Source organism: Carassius carassius, chromosome 1 (genome assembly GCF_963082965.1).
Source record: "Carassius carassius chromosome 1, fCarCar2.1, whole genome shotgun sequence".
NCBI classification, from domain to species: Eukaryota; Metazoa; Chordata; class Actinopteri; order Cypriniformes; family Cyprinidae; genus Carassius; species Carassius carassius.
Window position 1 is genome coordinate 25,727,117 of NC_081755.1, and position 25,417 is coordinate 25,752,533.

General features: G+C 38.0%; 2 protein-coding genes across 4 annotated transcripts in view; both read right to left on the reverse strand.

The window, feature by feature from the left end:
- scn4ab (sodium channel, voltage-gated, type IV, alpha, b) overlaps positions 1-7,205 on the reverse strand; it is a 176,423-nt gene extending 169,218 nt beyond the window's left edge. Inside the window, exon 1 of the mRNA XM_059552979.1 lies at positions 7,201-7,205. The gene's annotated coding sequence lies outside the window, so the exon portion shown is untranslated. The remainder of the gene's footprint in view (positions 1-7,200) is intronic.
- cdc27 (cell division cycle 27) overlaps positions 1-25,417 on the reverse strand; it is a 364,243-nt gene that overhangs the window by 14,593 nt on the left and 324,233 nt on the right. For 2 of the 3 annotated variants that reach the window (XM_059553008.1, XM_059552999.1), the window contains exon 1: positions 305-468. In XM_059553008.1, coding sequence (XP_059408991.1) covers positions 305-331 — 27 coding nt within the window. In that variant the 5' untranslated portion in view covers positions 332-468. Of the gene's footprint in view, positions 1-304; positions 469-25,417 lie in introns of those variants that run through there. The other variant, XM_059552992.1, reaches the window with a different exon arrangement.

Below are 25,417 nucleotides of genomic sequence, written 5' to 3' on the forward strand. Positions count from 1 at the left end.
CAGAGATAGCTGGCTAACCTGCAAGACAACACATTAGCTTCCTTGAAAACTACTAACAAGCAAACTGCCCCGAGTTGACAAGCATCGAGTTTATTACAACAGCTATTGTAAATTAAAATAAAAGCAATGTGTGGGATGTTTAAAGGCAGGTTTTGTGTGAAGTAAAGGGCATAGGCCGTTAGCATTAGCAGCTAACTAAAGCCGCGGTGTAGCAGTGTTCAATCATCCGGTCTCTCGCGCTGGATAAAAGTCTTCTCCCGCCACTGTGTCTGCAACAGAGCGCTTTACCGTTTAGCTAAAATACCTGGACAGGTTCCTGCAACACCGTCATTCCGTAGCCAGGCTCCTCTTCACCACCTTTTTTTGGTTTCTTTGCTCCTTCTTCAGTTGCCTTCTTAGCTCAGTATCCACTCCAGGCCAGAAGTAGCAAAACTAGCATCGAAGATTTGAACATTCCAACCGTTATCGGTGAATCCGGAAATGCCCGAACACGACCGATTCAAATACATACTTTACGATAAGGGCCGATGTCTGACGGAAATTTCCGATTAGGAAAACTCAATTTTCGGAATCATAAGGTGAAATTCAGGTAAAAAAGGTAAAAATTTCAACTAAGTATAGTGTTGTTAAGTTAAGCTTTAACAAATTATAATATTAAACCTCAATACAACACCGTTTTTACGATTTAAATGGGCAATTTCTTTATTTGTTTGTAAAACATAATCATCTATAGTATTTATGGGGACCAAATAAGCTGGTGACAATACAAGAAAAAATGTTAAAAGTTATTACTGCACCCCCAAAATTGAAAGCAAGCTAAACTAGCATAGCCTACTTTACCTAAACAGATATTTAGGTCGAGTATGTCTAATATAGCAGTAGCCTGCATGAGATGTAATAAACAATACTATAGTATGCTATACTATACTATATACACTATATTCTGATGGATAGATGGAAATTGAGAGAGTTATAAGTGTTTCGTAAGGCATCATCATCTTCAGTCTCACTTTCTGTCCAAAAATTGTGCATGTGTTTGTGTTTATGGGGACAAAATGACCCTACAAAGATGGCAATATCCAAAAACCTTGTACTTGTAGGAAATTGTTTTGGCCCCCATAAGGAAAACTATAAATCATACAGAATTACGTTTTTTGATAGTCTAAAAATGCAGAAAATTTTGTGTGATGGGTAGATTTAGGTGTATGGGTTAATGGATAGAAAAGACAGTTATAAAACCCATTTATAGGATGTTTATAGAATGTCCCCATAAAACATGGAAACCCAACATGTGTGTGTGTGTATGTGTGTGTGTGATTTGAGCTAAAGAAACACAATTTATTATAGGATAAATGACAAACAGTTTCTGAGATTTATGTCTTTCTTTAATAATAATAATACAATATATATATATATATATATATATATATATATATATATATATATATATATATATATATATATATATATATATATATATATATATGTATGTATGTATATGATGGACTGGTAATAGGGGAAAAGTGGGGCTTACCAAGTGGATTTGTCTAAGAAGGAAGGAGGAAGGGACTGAAATGGTAAGCCAATCACATCAAACACCAATTCAATCACCAATTTGAACATAAAAAACGTTTTTAGTGTAATTCAGTAACAATTACAAAAACCAAAACTACTGGCTACTTTTTTATGTGGCTTGGTCTGAAGTTGGTCTGAAGATATCTTGATCAAATAACCGCACTCAGTGTGATACATTTCTCACTTAATAAGACTGCCCTTAAACAGAAACATAAACAGATGTCTTTACCCCAAAGGGGGTATTTAGTGATTATGATATATTGGCCAGAATCTGTATTTCCCAAATGTCAGACAAGAATTCTAATACTGAACCGCTCATATCATCTTTTCAATGCAGTGACTTCATGTGGGGTATTCAGTCCAAATGCATGTCTTTTTAACTATACTTGTACATAATAATTCCATGCATTTATATAGCACTTTTCTTGGCACTCAAAGAGCTTTACATTGTCAGGGGGTATCTCCTCATCCACCAGCATCCACCTGGATGATGTGACAGCAGCCATATTGCGCCAGAACGCCCAGGAGAGGAGAGGAGACAGAGTGATGAGGCCAATTAGCAGATATGGGGATTGTTAGGAGGCCATGATGCCAAGGTCACACCTCTACTCTTTTTGAAAGACATCCTGGGATTTTTAATGACCACAGAGAGTCAGGACCTTGGTTTAATGTCTCATCCGAAGGACGGTGCTTGTTGACAGTATAGTGTCCCCATCACTACACTGGGGCGCTAGGACGCACACAGACCACAGTGTGAGCACCCCCTGCTGGCCTGACTAGCACCTCTTCCAGCAGCAACCTAGTTTTCTCAGGAGGTCTCCCATCCAGGTACTGACCAGGCTCAGCCCTGCTTAGCTTCAGTGGGAAACCAGACTTGGGCTCCAGTCTCCAGGGTGATATGGCTGCCGACATCAGTGTCTTGCCAATGTATTAGTAGCAGTAACATGGCATGGCATTGCAACATTTGTTATATAATATTTATATTACCTACTAAATAATATGCTCAAATGAAAAGTACGATTGCTGCCCCAACAAACACTGAATTCCAGCAACTGTAGCACAATAAAAAAGACAGCTGATTCAAAACATGCAATCCAACAGACAAATATGCAATGCTTTTCCTGCTGTTTGTCAGGTGTGACAGTGTGAACTTGCCTTAACAGTGGATGCAGATGTGCTCCATTAGATGGCACTAGTGCTATTCATAATGTATCTTGTCTGCATCTTTATGCTGACAGTTCGTAAAGCTAATTCTGCATAATATCACTTTTATATGCAGAAAACATTGATCTATATTACATACATATTACAGACATTTTTTTAATGTTTTATGTAAGCATGATGATATGACACAAAATATATTTACATTCAGATTTTTGGCAATATATGAGAATACAGTGGACACAAAGAGTGTGGTACATAGTTAACACAAAATGACTATTTGCTGAACACTTACTCACCTTGATCAGTTGATTTCTTCATCACAACAGATTTGGAGAAATTGAAGGTTTGCTCATCAATGAATCTTTTGAGAGTCTAAACATCTGATTAAAACTTTACAATAATTCACAAGTAATCTACATGACTCCAGTCCATCGGTGTATTTATGTTTGTAATAAACAAATCCATCATTACAAATTTTTTACTTCAAGCTGTTGCTGACTCTCAATCTGCTTGAACTCTTATTCTGATGGCACCCATTCACAGAAGAGGACTTGTGAGCAAGTGATGCAATACTACATTTTCCAAATCTGTTTTAATAAGGGAACCAACTTCTCTACATCTTGGATGACCTAAGGTGAGCAATTTTTTTTTAAATTGCCATTATCTGCAATAAGTAGAATAAATCTTAGAAAATCCAGCTTTTTGTGTAAATATAATCTATCACAAATAGCTGCTGCCCTTTTTTTTTTTTTTTTTTTTTTTGTTAGTTAAATAATGCATTGATACTCATTGATATGATGCAACGACACTGAAGTGTTTAAGAGGCCATTGTATATAGGCAAATGCCTTCCACTACTCCAGGCTTATTTGAATGCTGGCTGCATCTTCTTGGGTCTAATAAAAACTTAATGAAAGTTCCTTGTAGGTTGAATGAGTATCTCAGATTCTGCACTCTAAATTTACTCTCTTCAGTTAAAGTGACACACTTAATTGATTGGAGTTGGGATGAACTCCAGCACGGGATTGAGGATACTGGGATACGATCCTAGGGCACACCAGCACTGATGATGTGACATGCTCAGCTGGGATGATGTGACACTGGGTCGATAAGTAATTTAGCTGTGGTATGTTCAGCTGGGTGCTGCATTTACAACATTTAGTGCAACACTTTTAGATCAAGTCTGGTAATTCACACTGTGAACATGAGCCAAAACCAATGCAATTCTGCATCATGTCGGATTTAGAATGAAGTTGGCCTTTAAAGCGCATCACAGTTTACCGCATTTTGAATGAAAGAATATTATCTAACAGTAGTCTAGCTTGAGCTAGTTTTAAACATTACAATGTCTGCATGCATTCCTTTAAAAATAGAGCATTTTTAGCTGATCTGTTCTTGAAAATTTTTAGTATAATATATTTTATTCATTAATATAAATTTTTTATGACATTGGAGATTATTACATACCACGCTCCTGGAAAATCCAGACTTTGTTTCCTCTGGTTTTTCATGATGTCTGGTACCTGGTAATGAGATCTATTTACATGTTACTCTACATTTCACTTGGTGGCACTGCAGAACCACGTTCGGCTCAGTCCGATTAGTCATTGATTCTGAACCTCGGCTTTTAAGAGTAATGGAACATGTTAGTGATTACAGCTTTATTAAACATAGTTTTTTGAGAATAGCTATGCCTTGAGGGCACATGGACTTTTGGGAGAGAGGAAGAATGGCTCACTGATTTTCATTAAGGTTTGGGAGAAGTTCATTGGGACACTTTTTGATTTGAATCTGCTTTCTTCTTAGAACCAATTACATTTTCTTAACCGAATTTGTAATGATATGGTTAACAGTGGTTCGATGACGGTATATAAGATGCCTAAACAACAAGTCAATTTTACGAAAACAACACTCATGTTTATAATATCTATAACCCAGACCTTTTTGGTGAATTTATTACATATTTTGGCTAATTTGTACCTGTCAGCAAGAATGTACTACTTTCAGCTCAGTTTGACATATTTTACCATGTTTAAATCCATTCTTCAGAGCTCTACAATTACTGAACAAAATGTGAAAAAAAGTCTGTAGATTCTGTCTGCCTGCATATGGGCTGAGAGAATCATATGAAAACATTGTTATTGTTCAAAGATGTTTGATGTTGCATTACATCGACTTGCACTCCCCATGAGAAGCTTTATTATTATTATTATTAGATGTTGCAGATGATATTTTCCTTTTAAGATGTAATGACCTAAATTTGGGCCCACTGGTATTTGTTTATGCTCCAAGACATCAAACAAAAGATAATCAATTAACGAACAAAACCAGCACTAAGAAAAGACTCGTTTGGCATCAGATCTAATCATTCTGAGATACAGCAGACCTCAATCACTGTCACAAATCACCCCACCAAATGTACAAGATGTTGTTTTGTGGTAAATACAGTAAATGTGGTTTTAGTTTGTTCTCTTTTGGGTTTTTTGGGGGGGCTGGTCATCCATGGGAAAGAAATATTAATCTCAAATCCTTATGCTGCGCGTGTGGCTATTTCAGAGCATCATAAAATCAGCAGGTCCATTTCTTCCCACGCCAGGCTTCCTCATTCAGCTGCCCAGTTCTGATCAAGGCCCAAGCCGCCTGGTTCGCTCCATGCTGCCCTTTGTGACATATAACCGCATTCGCTTCTGTTGATATTGCTCAGGATTGAAACCAAACATCTTATCCTAATGCTGGGTACACACCAAAAGATTTTTTTATCATATAAGATTTTCAAAATAGACCACAAACATGAGGATAAAAAAATCCTAGATTTGACCGTTTTGCTCCTATAGTGTGTGGTATGCTATGGTGTGACAAAGACAGCACACCACACATGAACAGATTTTCTACCAGAGTCTCGACTGTGAACGCAGGAAATCTCGCAAGACTTCAGAATAAGCATTACGGATGATATGCAGGAAGAAATTGCAATGGTAGTGTTTGGAATGATTTTATACACGACACATTGTATAAACATTTGTGCTGTTGCCACAAATCAACAAGCTGGTCCTCCATCTCTGCTGTCCACATCAATTTCACTATGTGCTGCACCATGACTGCTTCCGTCTTCCATCAACTCACTTTCTGATTGGATATTGTTTCGTTTCACGTGATAATTTCCAGAGCGTCTGCGCATTTGTCCTCGGAGTTCCCCCCTCACAACACGATTTCTGATCGTAAATATTAAACATTTTGAATATTTACGATTTGCGATCGGGGCAGATCCGAGGTTCTTCCGATCAGGTTCGGACACACACCTCACACCAAGAGAAAATCTGATAAAATAATCTGTAGAACCATCAAGATAATCAGGACATAGCTAGGACTGTCTGGAGGGGGGAAATCGGCCCAAAATCTGACTTTTGGTGTGTCCCCAGCATAAGCCATCCCTTTTTAATAAATGACTAATCCCATAATGCACAGCAAATGTTTTTCCCCATGCTGGTTATTAGATGAATGACACAATTTATTTTAATGATCACTTAGATTATGTGTGAGGTAGAAAAAATAAAATAAAATAAAATCTGACTAAACCTTTCATTTGGATACATAAAGGGATGTCCTAAAATGAAAGGATGATTAATTATATATGTATAAAAATTTTAAGAATCACAGCTTTCATGGTTTTTAAAAAAAACTTAATGCTTAATTAATATAGACCACTCATATTATGTAAGGAAATTAAACAGCAGTGTTATTTAGCCAGGAAACCATGACCTGTGGAGGTGGGACCATGAGTGGCTCTTATTCAAATGGGAGCAACACAGTTTTACATTGCCACAAGAGAGTCAGTGGGCACTCTGAGATCATATCAAGCTAAGAGAACTTTGTCCTGGATCCATTTTACAATTCATGGTTACAAATGGGAAATCAAGGCCAAATTCTAACACATTGGATGAAATAATCATCTGTTCTCAGGCATCTGCTTGTTTCAAGTTGTTTAGTTTCAAATTTCAATATTTTATTCAGAATACAACATAGATGACATATCAAATGTTTAAACTGAGAAAATGTATAATTTTAAGGGAAAAATAAGTTGATTTTAAATATCACAGCATCAACACATCTAAAAAATTTGGGACAAGGTCATGATTACCACTGTGTGGCATCGGTCACTGTGATTTTGTCAAGTAAGACATGTTCCTAGATTAACATCTTTTGATGAGCGAATGGCACGGTGGATTGTGTTCACCAACAATGTTTTCTGGAAGTATTCCTGAGCCCATGTTTTGATTTCCATTACAGTAGCATTCCTGTATGTGATGCAGTGCCGTCTAAGGACCCAAGATTATGGGCATCCAGTATGCTTTTCCATGACTGTTACAGATTCTCTGGCTCTTTGGATTATATTATGCATTGTAGATTATGATAACTTCAAACTCTTGGCAATTTTTCTCTGAGAAACTCCTTTCTGATATTACTCCACTATTTTTCGCCGCATCATTGGGGGAATTGGTGATCCTCTGCCCATCTTGACTTCTGAGAGACACTGCCACTCTGAGAGGCTGTTTTTATACCCAATCATGTTGCCAATTGAACTAATAAGTTGCAAATTGGTCCTCCAGCTGTTCCTTATATGTACATTTAACTTTTCCGGCCTCTTATTGCTACCTGTCCCAATTTTTTTGGAATGTGTAGCTCTCTTGAAATCCAAAATGAGCCAATATTTGGCATGACATTTCAAAATGTCTCACTTTCAACATTTGACATGTTATCTATATTCTATTGTGAATAAATTTATGAGATTTGTAAATTATTCCATTATTTTTACTCAAAATTTGAACAGTGTCCCAACTTTTTTGGAATCAGGTTTGTAATAATAATACATTTTATCTGTAATGCACCTTTCACAATCTCAGACCTGTACTGCCACAGTAAATGACATTGAGATAAATGGAAAAAACATGCAGGGTTCTGGCCACATTATAGACATTCTTGGTTTGAACATATGGAACACCTCAAATGTCTATGGAAAGGAATCAATAATCTGCATCGCCTGTAGTTTTTTTTAACAAGTCACTGAGGACTTAAGTTTACTCATGGGTGTCGTTAGGACATTTTTAGTGGGGCTATAGCATGAAGTGCTCCAAAATCTCCTGGGCCCATATTCATAAAGAATCTTAATCCAAAAAGTAGCTCCTAGTGACAAAATTCTAAGAAAATTCTTAGAAATGTGGGCGTTTACTCTTAAAATTAAAGAAAAAGTAAAGAAAAAAGTAATTCAGAAAGCATCTTAACCCTTAAAGTTTCTTTAGCAGAGGAGAAACTGGCAGAAAGACGAAGAGGCAGAAGAAATGTGTTGCAGACAATGGATGACAGTGAGTTAATAAGACGCTATATATTAAATCGTGCAGGGATCATGTTTGTGACTGATCTTATTAGAGACATGCTAACATCTCAGACACAGCGTAGAAATGCCATAGTGCCAGAAATTAAAGTAATCACTACATTACGATATTTGGCAACTGGGAAAATGCAACAATGCAATAGTGATGATTTGGGTCTGTCACAACCTTCTGTAAGCAGAGTGGTCACACAAACATTTACAGCACTTTCAGAACATCTTATTGTGTCGCAGTTCATTTCGTTTCCACTGGACATTCCCACCTTGCAGGCTCAAAAAACTGCATTTATGAATATAGCAGGCTTATAGGTGTGCACAAGCAGGGGGAATGAACTGTTAATAGTTTGTGCTATACGCTCCCATGTCTGCTTCTTGTCCCTTGCTGTGACACCCGGCCCGAATCTTCCTTTAGGAATGGCCTTGTGTTCATCCACTAACTGGGCTAACAGTAAACACTGTTCCTCTGTCCAGTTTGGCTTTCTCGCCCTTCTTGGTTTTGATTCCATGTTTGATACATTAAAACCAACATTCAAACCACCAATTAAATAGGACAGCAATCACTGTAATTGGAAAGAGTGGAACAATTTTTATCATTCTAAGCCAATCAAATACCTTATAGGAAATTAAAAGCATGGTAAATAAAAAAAGGATTTATATACACGCATATAATGTGTGTGTGTGTGTGTGTGTGTGTGTGTGAGAGAGAACGGTCAAATAGGAAAAATTATGCATGTAAAACCTTTAATGGAATGTAAATTCACATCCAAGCTTAGCAGCAGGAATCTGCGAGGGCAATGGACAAGAACAGTGGTGCAGGCTTAGTAACAATTACTCTTGTATGGTTGTCTTTTTACAGTAAACATTAGTGCTGTCAAAATGAATGATTAATCCAAGTGGTTAATCAAAAAATAAAAATGAAAAATAACTCATAATCCTGATACCTTCTTGATTGATAGCTTCCTGTATTTGCTACATACGTCTGCTATGTCCATTGTTGGTGGTGGTGGGGGGGGGGGGGGGTTAACGATACAAAGTTGGTAAAGCCTAGTTATCACAACATTGTCAATCGCGTTGTCAATCACAAACGCTAATTTATTCAAACGTCTCGCTACTGAACTACCTACTGGAGCTTAATTTGCAGAGGACGAAGAGAAAGCACCCATTTGGTAAATGAGCCAGTAGTGAGAAATAATAACTTTTAAGTAGGGTCCGGTGCCATTTTGATACTTTAAAAACGTTACCAGTGCCTGTACCAAAAAAAAAAAAAAAAAAAAAAAAAACCTTGGATAACATTAAAGAACATTACAAATATTTAAAATAAATCCATAGCTTTCACACGCTCCTTGAATGCTCTCATTTCTCAAGTTGTGCTTTCATTACTCTAAGGCTAATAAATGTATTTCACAATCTGGGTCATTATTTAATACAAAACCACACATAATGTTTCTACTGTGTCTCTGTCAATCTCTCTGATATTTAGTTAAAATGAGTGCTGTCTGTCACTGTCTTTAATCAGTTCTGTGAATTACTGTATAGTCATTCTTTATAAAGTAGCAACAATGTCGTTTGTAAAGTACAGTACTGTGCAAAGGTCTTAGGCACGTTAGTATTTTCAGCCCAAAAAAGGGTTTTAAGCCAGTGATTTATGTGTCAGTAGGAAATATCAGTTTGCCATTAGTTTTAATAATAATCTAGTGCGATTTTGAATGCACAAGCAGTCTGACAACTGCAAAATGAACGTTTGGAAATGTAAACTGATATTTTTTACTGACACTACAGCAAAATATATAAATAACTGGCAGAACACCATTCCTTTGGGTGAAAATACTAACGTGCCTAAGACTTGCACAGTAGTGTATGTATAAAGTATGCATGATTAAATTAAGCATATTTAAATAAGTACAATTGAAGTATGCCTTCGTTCATATGCTTTAAGGGCTAGATTTTCACTGGAGGAAACAGCTGTTTAGTGATGAGCGGTGAACAGAGAGAAAACTTTACAGTAGATGAGAAACCGACTGCTCCCTCGTGACCTTTTGTAACATGTATTTATGACAAAGAACTGCACAGATACAGATATTCTAATAATCTATCGATAAACACACACCTTATATCCTCTGTTTCTGTTTGAGTCCGTTCGCACTGCTCTGCGGGGACTACAGCGATTGCGAATTTGTGTACAGATTATGGAGCTAAATGCTATAGCCCCGCTAAAAAAGTCTAGCGACGCCCATGCTTCTTGTGTAGGCCTACATTTCGGAGAACCAGGACAAACATTTCAATCAATCGCCCAAGCATTTAAGAGGCACCAAAAATGAGGCACCGAAATCTGCGTCCTTATTCGGTTCGGTGCATACCGGTTCCATACCCAGCCCTACTTTTAAGAAATATATTTTTTGATAAATGAACCCAAAACTGGCTATGTCCTTGCTGGAGTGTGATGTGATTTGTGTCATGTGCAGGTGCGATGAATCGCGTACAAACCAATAGGGTGTCGGAATTGTATATGTTTATACTTCTCTTCCAACCACAATCAAATTCACTCCATCCGGATGGCGCGATTTATCTGGATAGGTTTTTTTTTGTTTTTTGAATGATGACAAGCCGGAATGGCTTACATTTATTTTTAAAATGTAAGGAGTAGAAAGTACAGATACTTACGTGAAAATGTAAAAGTGTAAAAGTAGAAGTAAAACGTTTTGTTCTCATTCAATAGCGTAAGCAGTCAAACTGATAATGCAGTATTGTTAAATAGTAGTGTCTTCTAAAGGGGTCATCGGATGTCCATTTTCCACAAGTTGATATGATTCTTTAGGGTCTTGATGAAAAGTCTACAATATACTTTGTTTAAAATTTCTCAGTGGTAGTGTAAAAAAACACCCTTTTTACCTAATCAAAAACAGCTCTGCAGAAATCAACTTGATTTTTGGAAGTGTCTTTAAATGCTAATGAGCTCTGCTGCCCCCGCTCCTGTATTCTGTGGGCTGACTAACCGTGCTCTGAGAGACTGTTTACTTTAGCCACATTTAGCAGCCAAACTTGCTAACCAGCACGTTATTAGGAACAGCTATTGCAAAGATTCATAAAAAAATAAAATAAAAAAAACTTTCACTTCTGCCATAAGTGAAGCTCGATCACGAATGATTCACATGAACATAAATGCATTTAGGTAGATCGGGGGTGCATTCCCTTCACAAACAAAACTAATCCACTGCATCTTTAGCGGCTCAGATGTTGGGAGTAAATGACGACTGCTATGTTCATTATAACATCCAACAACACAACACCTTGATCGCTTAGGAGTCATTCTTGTCTGGATCTGCTCCGGCGGTAAAACAATGCTCACTCAAGGTAAAACGTTACTGTCAATCAACTATAGTGGGGCCTTCATCTTTATGATGTGACAGAAAAGAAGCTGAGAATGGCCTGATTTGAAAAAAGGGGATATTATTTTTAGGGATTAAATAAAAACCACTGAGTGGATTTTTATCATTAGGTGTGTTCAAACAACATGTAAAAGTGAATTTAGCATCTGATGAGCCCTTTAAACTCCATGTAACAGGGGCGAGGCTACATAAGGGCCAGGGTTGACGGCTGGCCCACCCAATCAGAACAGACAAAAAAAAATTGCATATATGACAATACTAATCACTTAAACACGTACAATAAATTTCATAAAAAGATAATTAATGTAGAGCGAAAACTTTTTCATATAATTGCCCTACTGCAACAGCCAATCAATAAGCTTAGTAGTACTGTTTAGCCAATCGCATATTGTTGGAAGGATGGGAAGATGAGTTAACATCTGCTAGTGAAATAAATTTTTAACATACATGACACGAGACGAGCATGTCGAAACAGATATCTTTAAATATATATATATATATACAAAAAAAAACAAAAAACAAGAACAGATCCCGAAACATCGACATCAACCCGGTCTAATCGTTGAGAAAAGCAACTGATTTATCCACACGTAATGAACCACTTGCTCAGCTCCATTTACGCGAGTTTCCGCGCACAACAATAAGTCTAGACATTTTGCTTCTAAGTGGTGGATACACAAAGTTCCCATTTCTAGAGTACAGCCAAATTGTCTCTGGTACAGCATAAAAGACAATGCAGTGTACTGCAAGATGTGTCGTCATTTTAATGACACTATGCTTGAGGGAGTGTTTAAAGATGGGTACCTAGACTCGAAACACATCACGCAGGCTTGTGTATGGCACCAAACGTTAAGCAACATCTGATCGCTTTCGAAAAGTATAACACCTGTCAGAAATCAAGTTTAAAATGAACACAATTACTGAACACTGATGTCTTGTTACTTTGTCTTTGTATTTTAACCTTATCAAAGAACCTAATAAAATATGAAAATATATGGCATTATTTTACTGACAAATATGGAGAGAGCGCATTATTGTAGCGCGGAAACACATTAATACAATGTGTGCGCACAAATCTCTTTGCTCGCGCGAAGATTTTCTTGATCTTGCACAAAACCGGACACACGCTCAGATTTACTCTGCTTTCGTCCGAAAAAGCGCGCTCACTTAAAACTTGTCTCTCCTCTCGCTCAACTGTGTCCTGTGCACGCTCAAATCTCTCTGGGTTCATGCGCGGTAGATAGCTATTAATTATTTTCAAACATGAATTAAATATTGTCAAAAGTTATCAACCAATCAGATTTCAAAGATGGATCTGTAAATTCTTTACAATTTAATTGTATTAGAAAGTAATCAGGTGTTTGGATTATTTGTAAATAACTTAATTTAACAGTTTGGTCAAAACCTTCTGAACAATTTATCTAAACAAACAAGAAAGCATATTATTCTTAAAATTAATGTGGTCATATCGAGCGCCAACCTCCCGGTCTCTCTCGTGAGGCCAATAAGGAAGTGACTAAAACTGCAATTCATCGACTGGCCGCTTGAGGCTGGCTGCAAAAGGGAGTCAGTTCCATAGACTCCCCATGTTAAAATGCCCAACTTTACAGCAGGAAAAAACATGTTTACAGCCTGGTTCAAAAAATGATTTTGGTCTAAATAGCTAATTTTGCCCTTCATGACAACTGTGAGGGAAGTGAATTTTTTTATAACTCATCCGTTTAAATTATATTAAGACTTAAAGTTCTGCATAATTAAAGGCGTAGCCACTTGAGTGACAGGTGGATTGCCGCTGCTGACACTGCCGTCGTGCTAGGTGGGTGTGGCTACAGCAACTAGCTCCCGCCTTTTTGCCCATTTTTGATTGTCTGGCAGAGTCGCGCGGTGACGCGCTGCCAAGATGGCGACGGCCGCTCTACACACTTTAGGCTTCAAAAACATACTTCAGGAGACTACGGGTGACGTCACGGACACTACGTCCATGTTTTTACACAGTCTATGGGTCATATAGGCCTATATATATTGTGTACTTATAGCCTATAGATAGATAGATAGATAGATAGATAGATAGATAGATAGATAGATAGATAGATAGATAGATAGATAGATAGATAGATAGATAGATAGATAGATAGAAATACATTTATATTACAATAAATTGATTTTATTATTTTTTTTTCCTACTGACCCACCCCCACGGGTAATGAGTCGACCTGCGCATCACTAGTAGTCATTGACGTCCACCCTCCACCAAGGTCCACTCATTTTAAAATTTCTGGCCTCGCCACTGCCATGTAAGGAAGCCAAAAGCAACAATAGCAAGCAATCCAAACTCCATCATGTGACATAAATGGAGAAAACCAGTCTCACTAGGGTATCAGCTTTCCTCTTGCCAAATGATCAAACACAATGTGATTTATGATTCCAGTCTGCATCAGATTTGTGGATTTGTATTATTAAAAAAATCCAATCCAGCTCCTTCTGAAAACCAGAATACGCCCCGTCGGCATTAGGTGTGAGAGGGTTTTACTATTCAGTGAATTCCTAATGTATAAAATTAGGTCTCTTCCTAAATTTTTTCTTCCTCTAAATATCTCGTTTGCTTCAGAAATACATCAAATTACAGAAGTAAATGGCTGTTCACAAACACGCCGTCTTCTACTTGGTTGATCTTTGACCTCATGAAGATGTATTTAAAAAGTGATGTGATGTTTACTCATTAGCACCATGTTCTATCTGAAATTGCTTGGCATGACATTGAAGCTTCAGGGTCAATTTTCAGGCTTGTTCCTTTGTTAGAGGGGGCTGGGTTTATTGAAGTCATGGTGGGAGCTCTACAAAACCAGAGAAAAACACTGAGAAGCGTCTAAGCTGTTTTGACACCTTGTTGTTCATTAAGGCAATGTGCTATTGGCATGAGATGTCCCTTTAAATAGTACACAAGCCATTTAGTTTTCTCTTAGCTCTCAACAGGTCTTTGTTTTTCCTCTTCTTGCTTAGCATTATGAAAGACGTTTTAATTTGTTGTCATTTTGTTTTACTTGTACTAAATACATGTGCTATTGGTCGCTTGTGTATTTTCTACTTATATCTGGATCAGTATTTTGTGGTACTTGAAGAAATTCTTAGAGAAATTAGATTTGGAATTATTAGCAAGATATTTTTTTTTACTTTTGAGTAAAAAAAAAAAAAACATGACCACAGGGAAATTGCGTGCAAACTGAGCCTTTTTAAAATTGTGTCAAATGCTGTGCCTGATGTTTACAATAATTAAATTAACTGCAAGGTTTATTTACCCTAGTGAGGTTAGATTGCTACAGATTTGTTGAGATTGTTTAGTTGTCATTGCTTGAGGGCACATGCATGATTTAATATCTTTTCTGAGTGAACCTTGAAATACAGTGAAAGAGACTGAGACTGCATTTAGGGGAACAGTTTAGTTTTCCCGCTCTAAAAGGTCTTAAAGGCTTTTCCTCATGAATGCACGTAAATGCAAATATTCTCAAAGGTCAAACAATGTCTGTGTCCACATGATGAGATTGGGGTCACAACCTTTTACTCTTGAGACACAATTGCCTGGAAGACAGCAGGTCAAAAACTATTGGGCACTAATCTCACAAACTGGATGAATTCGATCCCAGAGGTCAAAACAGAGAGACTGTGATCAGGCTGTCTATTTATTTGTCCCTTGAGGGCATATGAGAGGAAACATCATACCGTATCTCAAATTTAATTTCACAAGGAAACCAAATATATATTTACAATGGAAGGTTTTAAAACCACTTATATTAAATATATTGAAACAGGAGCATAGTCACAGTGAGTGGACTTATGCCCCATTCCAGCAGATTTGAGAGCATGTAACTGCATCTGATTGTGTCAATTAGTATTCATTAGTGTCATCCAGTGATGTGTGTGTGTATATTTGTTCTAATGCTGTTTGCCTAGATGCAGTTATAAGGGTTTATGCTCATGGACTGGCATAGATATTGTCTGACCCATATCATTGTCATTTGTTTGTGTGTTAATGACAGATAGTGGTGAGCAACAAGATATGCGATGTTGCTTTAGATTAACATTTAGGGAAATTAATACCTATTTGGGGTGTTTATTTAGCATACAAAATAATTAATTTTGTAATAATTTCTTGGCAGTGTTAATTGACTGAAATCCTAATCCTAATCTTTGTTTTTGTCTTCATCACCTGTGCTCAGTTTTACTTGGTTCATGTCTTTTCCAGCACATCACCTTATAAATAAATGTGTAAACATTAACTTGAGACACCTCCATGTTCAATTCCATATGACAGTATTCTATTGCACATGTTTGTCAGTTCAGGGCTGTGACCAGCTCACACTCAATTCTGATATTGCCCATTTAAAAAAAAAAATAATAATAATAATGTTACCCCCACCTCCCCCCAAATAATTTAAAGAAATAAATAAAAGAAATAAAAGATATTGAATCTTAGCAATAAATCAGAAGTGAGAACTAAGACTTGCAGTGTGAATATAGCCATGGATACATTCTTTGGTTTTTTTCGCAGGGGAAGGACAAAAGCCTCCATTTGATCTCCATTTAATCTCATTACTCTCTAGGAAAAAACTACTGAGATACTACAGAGATCTCAGTTGTGATATTCCTCCTAACATTTCACATTTACATATTTATTTGAAATGATGATTTCTGCAGCAGATAAAAGATATTGATGTTTGTGTTCTGTTTCATGTGGATTTCTATTTTTCCCCTCTCTGTTTTCATATACAATGTATTATTCATATCGAAATGACTAAAAATTTAAACTGCTAGCCTTTCATCCTCACCTATGTAAACAAACATACCATAAGATCTGAAAACAGCAAAATGGCAATCGCATTCACAAAGACTGGCTCATTCTTAAATATAGAATGCAATCAATTCTGTGCATACTGCTGTTTTCCTTCATTTGCTGTGACATTACTGTAGCTCACAAGGCTCATTTACCCCATATCATTGTCACACCTGTGTGGTGAACGCTGAATCATTTGCAGCTCTGCAGGAACAGAAGTCACTAAAGCTCTTTGACAACTGCCCATGCAGTTCGAATCATTAAAGGGTAAATACTAAACCAGAAAGTTTGAGCAAAACACTACCCATCTTCAGTGTTGGGGAGTAACTAGTTACATGTAACAGCGTTACGTAATTTAATTACAAAATAAATGTAACTGTAATCAGTTACAGTTACTAAGAAAAAATGAGTAATTACATTACAGTTACTTATGAAATTTTTAAAGATTACAAAGGGGATTACATATGAATATTTCACACATCCACATACAGATTTAAATGATTTCTTCTGAGACACAAGGCCCTATAATTTCCGCGATGCAGAAACAGTCTGGTTCGTAGAATCCAGTCATAAAAACGGGATTGCTATTGCCTAACGCGGACAGAATATGCCACATTTTGGACAAATAAATCAAAAGTAGGTCAGTACACTTGAATCAAAGCATGGACTAGTGTCTGTGAATATTAAGCCGCAAAAGACATTATGAATGACACTATGGGAAAACAGGCGCGGACCGGACATCGGGAGAACCGGGACAATTCCCGGTGGCCTGGTATAATTGCCTGCCGAATGTACAAAAGCGATCATTTCCGAATCCGCCATTCGATAATTAAATCTCTAATAAATCATGGATCGGTTAGTCGTGACTCGCGCGCTCTCCGCGCCTCCGCCAAACGGTTTGGATCAGACTCCGAGTAATCAATGCGAGAAAGAGAGACCGGAGTGGACTGAAGCGCACAGCTGGAGCAGAGAAGCGCCACTTCTGTTCAGGGTTTCAATGCAGGTCAGTTTCATCTGTAAAGATGCTTTTGTAGTTTTGTATTTGTTCACTTAGTCAAAGAGCAACAGCACATTGATCACACTCACTCAAAATATTGTATAAACGACATCAATATTATCTATTGTAATGTTACAGTAGCCTAGTAATTTAGCTGAAAAATAATGAGATATTATTATAGGTTTAGGGGAAGCTACGACAGACAACTACACCTTACGACAATTAATGTTTTAATATTTTTCTATAAATCCAGAGACAAAAGGTTACTATTGTTAAACCATGCCACAAATTAAAAATTATTTTACACATTTATTTATTTAAAAACAAATACAAATGGTAATCCATTTGCAAATAAATAAAACACGGTTAATGTAATTTTATATAATAAAAGCATAGTAAATTTTTGTAAGGGAAAAACATGATTAGGATTAGGATTTTTCTATAAATATATTGAAGTGATGCACTCATTTTGACATGTAGGCAATTTAGAAAGTATAGTTTTGTTAAATCTTGAGTATTAAAGTCATGAGAGAGATGGATAACAGGGCAAAATAAAGAGACTGAAAAGAAAAATGGAAGTGAAGGTGCAGTTCAGGAGAGAACTTTTAATTATTTTGCATGTCCCCAAACTAAAGATTTAAAACTTTTTTATGTGAGGTCCATACAAAAAATAGTGTTGTCCATGAATTTGTTTGTATGAGTTTGAGATTTCCTAGTCTGAATTTTTTTCCCAGTCCACCGCTCATGGAAATTGATGCAGACATGCGGTTTCATTTACTATACATAGGCCTACTGAAGCTCGAAGTGTTTTCAACCTCTGCCGTCTCGATATATTAGTACATGAACACATAAACACAATCTCTATCATGAATCACTTCATGAGCATTTAACTTGTTTTGAGAAAACTATCATCATATACAAAGAGCAGCAATGTTTCAGGATTTTAGTACACAGAATAGGAGGTATGCTTATTAGATATAACATATTTGAGTTGATGTATATGCTTTTATTTATTATTTTTTAATTAACTATTTTTCTTTCCAAACTATTAATAGTTAGAATGCTAGAAGCAGTGTTTCCTGGAATTATGCAAAAATTTGGTTTCAAAAAAAGTTTCACTAAACAATTTCTTATGATTTTAAATTTGCATTGAACTTCAGATCAATCTTAAAGTAAAATGCAGAACTAAAGTCTGATTGTGTGGTGGATGTTCAAATTTGATCATCTTAATTCAAGTGATGAAGGATGGTGAAAGTCTGACAGTATTGAGCTCTATTTAAACCTGCATGGTGTAAATGTTTGAAAATTATTAACGGTTGCAAATAAACATTTATTCGAGTTTTTAAAAGTAATCAAAAAGTAATCAAAAGTAATCAGTTACATTACTTTAATAAAGTAATTGAAAAAGTTACACTACTATTACATTTTAAATAGGGTAACTTGTAATCTGTAACCTATTACATTTCCAAAGTAACCTTCCCAACACTGCCCATCTTCCTCCTTTAAAGGGGTCATGTGATTTAAACCTTGGACACTTTGGAGTGTTACAAGCTCTTGGTGCATGAAGAAGATCTGTAACGTTGAAAAGACTAAAGTCTAAAATCCATAAAATATAAAATTTAACAGCCATCCCTCCTTCCTAACACGGCTCGTTCTAACACGCCCCCACATGTCTACATTATGCTGTGAAAAGATTTGCATAATGCCGTCCAAATGTTCACTCAAAGAAAGAAGGCTTAACTTTTGTCCTCACTGTAGTATTGTTGTTGCTGCCGCCACCATGTTGTGGAGATGTGGTGTGTTTCATTGTGAAAAAGCTAAACTACTTTGTCCTTCCAATGCCTAGAGCATAATCCGCCGGCCGTCGTTCACTCAGCCCCGCCGGCCATTCCTCAATCTTTGCAAGGACATTCTGGCGCTTCTGACTCTCAGTCTGTGAGTAAATTTTTTATATTTAAAGAATTTGCCACTGATGATTCAAACTTGAGTTTAGAGCAGTGTAGAGTAGCGCTTGTTGTTTGTGTTTTCTCCGATCACAAAGGCAGACATGGTTTTATTTTTACACAGCGCTATGGGCGATGTCAAGTCTGCTTTATTGTCAATTCTTCCACATGTACAGTACATACATACAGAGAATTGAAATTGCGTTACTCTCAGACCCATGGTGCATACCAGTAGATAACACTAACAGTAGAGCCTAAAATCTAGATCAAATATAAAATACAATTAAAGCTGCAAGCAGCAATGAACGGACCCTCGCACCCGGGCTCACTGCCAGTGAGTGGCTTTAGTAAAAAGGTGAACGGCGAGAAATATGCATTTAAAGTCGTAAATTTAATTGGAATATGTCAAAGTCATATATATATGACAATCTTCCTGTTGCCAGCAGGTGGCAATATCATTATAATGGAATATTGGCCTTTAGATGTGTTCAGGTCAGGACTCTTAACGCACATGTGAAGTTTTGGGAATAGCGAACATTTTATGCCTGAGTTACAACAACTTCTCTTCCTATGGCGAGACATCAAATTTTGTCACAACGCCATGGACACACCCTTTAACAAATACTCAAAATCTCCACAATTTAACATTGCAAAGACCTTTAGATTAGACTGACCAAAATAAATTGTTGATGTCATTAAATTTCTTGGAGTATTTTGTTACAGCGTAAAATATGTCACTTTGGTGTTTTACGTGTCTACCAATTTTTGTACATGTAAATGAAACGTAGCTCGAGGCGCAATCCGTTGAAAGTGTATAGGTGGCGCTGTCGAGCCATTTTGCCACACCCGATGGAATATTGGCCTTCAGATGTGTTCAGGCCAGGACTCTTATTAAACATATGAAGTTTGGGAAAGATCTGACATTTTATGCCTGAGTTACAACAACTTTTATTCCCATGGCGAGACTTTGAACTTTGTCACGGCGCCATGGACACGGCCTTTAACTAAAACTCAAGATCTTCACAATTTAACATCAGACAGGCCTTTAGATTAGATTGACCACAAAAAAGACATTGATGTCCAAAAATTTCTAGGAGTAGTTTGTCGCAACGTAAAAAAAGTGACTTCCTGTTGCCAATAGGTGGCGCTATGACTATAACTGAATATGGTTTGGGAGTGAGTTCAGCTTCCTAATAGCCTGATGAATGAAGCTGTCCTTCAGTCTGGTGGTCCTGGCCTAGAGACTCCGCAGTCTCCTCCCTGATGGAAGCAAACTGAAGAAGCTGTGTGACGGGTGGGTGGGATCATCTGCGATGCAGAGGGCTTTATGGGTGAGACAGGTTCCATAAATGTCCTGGAGGGAGGGGAGAGAGATCTTTCAGCTGCTCTCACTATGCATTGTAGAGTCTTCCGGCAGGACGCATTGCAGGCGCCATACCACACAGTGATGCAGCTCGTTAGAATGCTCTCGATGGTGCCTCTGTAGAAGGTGTACATGATGGGGGGTGGGTCTCTGGCTCTTCTCAGTTTACGGAGGAAGTAGAGACGCTGCTGTGATTTCTTGGCCAGTGCTGCTGTGTTTTAAGTCCAGGAGAGGTCCTCTGTGATGTGCACACCCAGGAACTTGGTGCTGCTCACTCTCTCCACAGTCGCACCGTTGATGGTCAGAGGAGCATGCTGAGTGTGCACTCTCCTGAATGCACTTCTCCATATTCAAAAAGAGATTGTTGTTACTGCACCACCCAGCCAGGCGGCTCACCTCGCTCCTGTAGTTTGTCTCATCTCTGTTGCTAATGAGACCCACCACAGTCGTGTATTCCGCAAACTTAATGAAGAGGTTGGAGTTGTGTGACGGTGTGCAGATGTGGGTCAGCAGAGTCAAGAAGAGGGGGCTCAGCACACATCCTTGGGGGGCCCCTGTGTTGCTGCTGACCGGTACTGCCTAAGGTCTTCCAGTCAGAAAGTCCAACAGCCCGTTGCACAGCAAAGTGTTGAGCCCCAGCTGGACCAGTTTGTAAAGGAGGGATGATAGTGTTGAATTCTGAACTGAAGTCTATGAACACCATTCTGACGTATGAGTCCTTTTTGTCTATATGTGTGAGTGCTGAGTGGAGGGCCGTTGCAATGACGTCATCGGTCGAGCGCTTGGACCGATATGCAAACTGGATTGGGTCCAGAGAGGGGGGGGGGCAGACTTGATATGGTGCATGACTAGTCGTTCAAAGAACTTCATGATAATAGGAGTAAGTGCAACTGGACTGTAGTCATTGAAGCAGGATGGAGACTGCTTCTTCGGGACTGGAATGATGGTGGTAGTTTTGAAGCATGTGGGGACAACAACCTGACTAAGTGAGATGTTGAAAATGTCTGTAAAGACATCAGACTTCCACTACACAGTCTCTCAGTACAAGCCCAGGATTGTTGACCGGACCCGGAGCTTTGCGTGCATTGATCCTGCTGAAGGATCTCCTCACGCTGTCCGGGGTCAGCGTCATCACTTGGTCACTGGGAGGAGGTGGAGTCTTCTGTGCAGTGGACCCGTTTTGTTTCTCAAAGTGAGCGAAGGGGGCTTGTAGTACATAATGGTCTGTATCCCTTGCCACAGGCTCTGAATGTCTCTGCTGTCACTGAATTGATGGGTTATCCTCGTGGAGTACTGTCTCTTAGCTTCTCAGGCCCACCTCATCTCCAGCTCTGAAGGCAGCGTTCCGCGTCTTCAGGAGTCTGTAGACCTCCCCTGTCATCCACGGCTTCTGGTTGGCCCGGGCAGTGATGGTCTTTGTGACTGTTACATCATCAATACACATCAATACACTATTTGGCCAATCACAATGGACTGGATAGCTGGCCAATCAGAGCACACCTTGCTTTTTAGAACGATGAGCTTTATAAAAATCAACGCAGGGCCTAAAACAGGCCGGGCCGGGTGGGGCTCACAGCCTCGGGCCAGTAGCACTGAGGCCAGAATAGCGCAGGGTTTCCACAGTCAGGGCCTGAAGTACGCTGCGCGTCACTAAAACACGCCCCTTTACACGTCTCTCAGAACAACGTCATGCAACCTCATCATTTCACCAACAAAGAGAAGTTGTCAGAAAACTAAGAAATAAGTCACTGGAACATGCGCGACCACACACAAACATGATTAAAGAGGCGTTTGTTTGCATGCTTTGTTAAATATTAAAATTCAAAAGCATCAATGTTTTACTATAGAATACCTGATACATTGATCATAATGAATTAATTTATCAGGACTCAAAATCACACAGAAATAAATGTATTTATATTTTATTTATTTATTTTTAACGCTTATGAAAATAGACTGCATATTCAGTCGAGTCTGTTTCTGTTTATTTGTAGTCACATTTAGAATGAATGATAATATCTCTATTTTTATAAAAGCTCCCGAACATAAAACATTATTATATTTCTATGATAGGCTACGTGGAGCTAAACTCTCGAGACGAGACTTATGACAGATAATATAAGTTACTAAATAATTACACAATTGTGATAGAGAATAAGAAGCTGACATGTGATTTCTTCAAGCGGTCATATTTACCATGTTTACTATGGTAATGTTAATGCCTAGTGTGCACAGTCTTCTGCATCGTTTATAAATATTTCTGACTTGTATGGTGATTATAATTCACATCAGATCAAGTTATTGCAAAGACTCCTGCTGACTGAAAGTGAGTTTTGAGCTCAACTTATTTAAAAAAAGTGTTTATTGCTGGTGTTATAGCTGTTAGCTTTCTGAAATGATCCTCAGCGCAGACTCTCTATTTTTATAAAAGCTCCCGAACATTAATCATTAGGCTATTATCTTTTGATGATAGGCTATGCAACGTGGAGCTAAACTCTCGAGATGAGATGACAGATAAAATATGTTACTAAATAAATACACAATTGTGATAGAGAATAAGAAGCTGACGTCTGATTTCTCCAAGTGGTTGCATTTACCATGTTTACTATTGTAACATTAATGTTTAGCGTGCACAGTGTTTTACATCGCTTATAAGTATTTCTGTCTTGTTTAGTGATTGTAATCCACATTGGATCAAGTTATTTCAAACACTTGCTGCTGACTAAGAGTGAGTTTTGAGCTCAACTTATTTAAAAAAGTCTCCAGACGTTGAGAAACTCCGCCTTTGTTCATAACCCCTCCTCAAGCCCCAGCTGGCCCGCTTTGGCCCAAGGTTTTTGGCGGGCCAAAAAACCCTGGCCGTTGGCCCCAAGGAAGCCCCGACGAGGCACGATCAAGCCCCGGAAGTGACAGTGGAAACGCAACTGCCCCTGGCACGCACTAGCACGCCCGGTTTACGCCTGACAGTGGAAACGTGGCTAATGAAAGCTGCCATGAATTCCAGACCTTTAGTCTGAAGCAAACATTTGTTTGTCATATAATTATCCTTTAGTCAATTTTATCTCCATCATTTACATAGTCCTCTTCATGTTTAAATTAGCAAATGCACGAGTAAGCGCTGTGCCAGTTTGAAAATGGCAGCCAAAGCATCACGAGGAAAAAGCAAGCACATACAACGTAACATGAGTGGGGGCCCCCTTGGGGGGAAGCAGATGTATTGCTCCATGTTATATTAATAAAGACATTTCCGATTGTTCAAATGGTCAGCTGTCGGGGCCCCAGGCTATTGCATGCCCTATTGCTACGCCTCCAAGGACAGGTTTGGGAACCACTGATATAAAGTATTATGCATTTATACTCAGTTGCTTTCACAGATACAAAGTTTGACATAAATTAGACTTTGTGTTTATTATTATCAGATTTTATTTTCAGGGAGGAGTGTGTTGATATGCAAGGTATTATGCTGTGTGTGTTAACACAAGCTGGTTGAGTAGTGAATTGATAAACCTGCAATTTTGTTTTCAGAACAGGGACACGTCTCTGTACTTAACCATCCAAGTGTACAGTATTTGCTCTTTAGATGTTTGTTCGTTGTTCCCAGTGATTTAGTAAAAAAGTGTTCTGCTATCTCATGCTCAACATAATTACCATAATTATGTGGTATCCCTGATTTTAACAGAACAACAATCCTAGTACTTTTAGTCCCCATTGTAACTGCTAAGTGGTTTTCCAAAGATCAGCTTAAGAGCTTCTAGAGTGGCGATTTAGGATTTACTTTTAGTGTTACAGTATAAACACAATGCTGGCAGGGGACCAGCATTACATTACAGGCACCCCAGGTTACTCATAAGATTAGATTCTTAATGGCAGCTGCTGGGATGCCAAATTGGAAAGGCTTTAAGGAGCAGATTCATGACTAACCTGTAAGCCTTTTGGAAGTTTGCCTTGCCCTTGACTAAAGGACAAGACTTTAGTTATGCATAAATGTTCCTTAAGATCTTCAGGTGTCAGGTGTGTAACTATAATTTTAAGGGTAACTAAAGTTTCCTCAAAGTGAAAGTCGTGACATCTGCCAAGTATGGTAACCCATACTTGGAATTGATGCTCTGCATTTAACCCATCCAAGTGCACAGACACAGCGGCTCAGGAGCAACTGAGGTTCAGTGCCTTTGTTTAAGGGCACTTCAGCCATACAACTCCTGCCAGCACCGAGACTCAAACCTGCAACCTTCTGGTTACAAGTCCAACTCTCTAACCATTAGGCCACAGCTGACCCCTCAAATTAAGTTAATGATTTCTACTGAGTAACAGTTACAACAAATACAAGTGTCTAGGGAATCCTTTTATATCTAGTTATTAGTCCTAGCAGGTTATTATCTAGTTATTATCAGGCAGGATGGACATTAAGAGAGCAGAAACATCATGTGATGGATTTGATGTAAAGAAATATTTAATATGTAAAAATAAAACAATTTTAATTCAGTCAGGCAGCCAAAAATAATGTTGCAAGAGTAGCAGTGTAGCGTATCATAATACAACATGACATTTAATGCTAGTTAATAGTTTTTTTGAAGTGTGCTATAAACACACGATTTTAACCACGATTAAAAAAAAACATTATTATTTAAAAAAGATTAACAACGATTATTGGCGCATGTTTAACAAGATGACACAATTTCAGTCTTTCTACTTTTAAAATTTAATTTAATTTAATTCAGTGTGTTACTTCCCATTTCTTTAGAATGAATTGTGAAAATTGTTTCAAATTTTTTTTTAT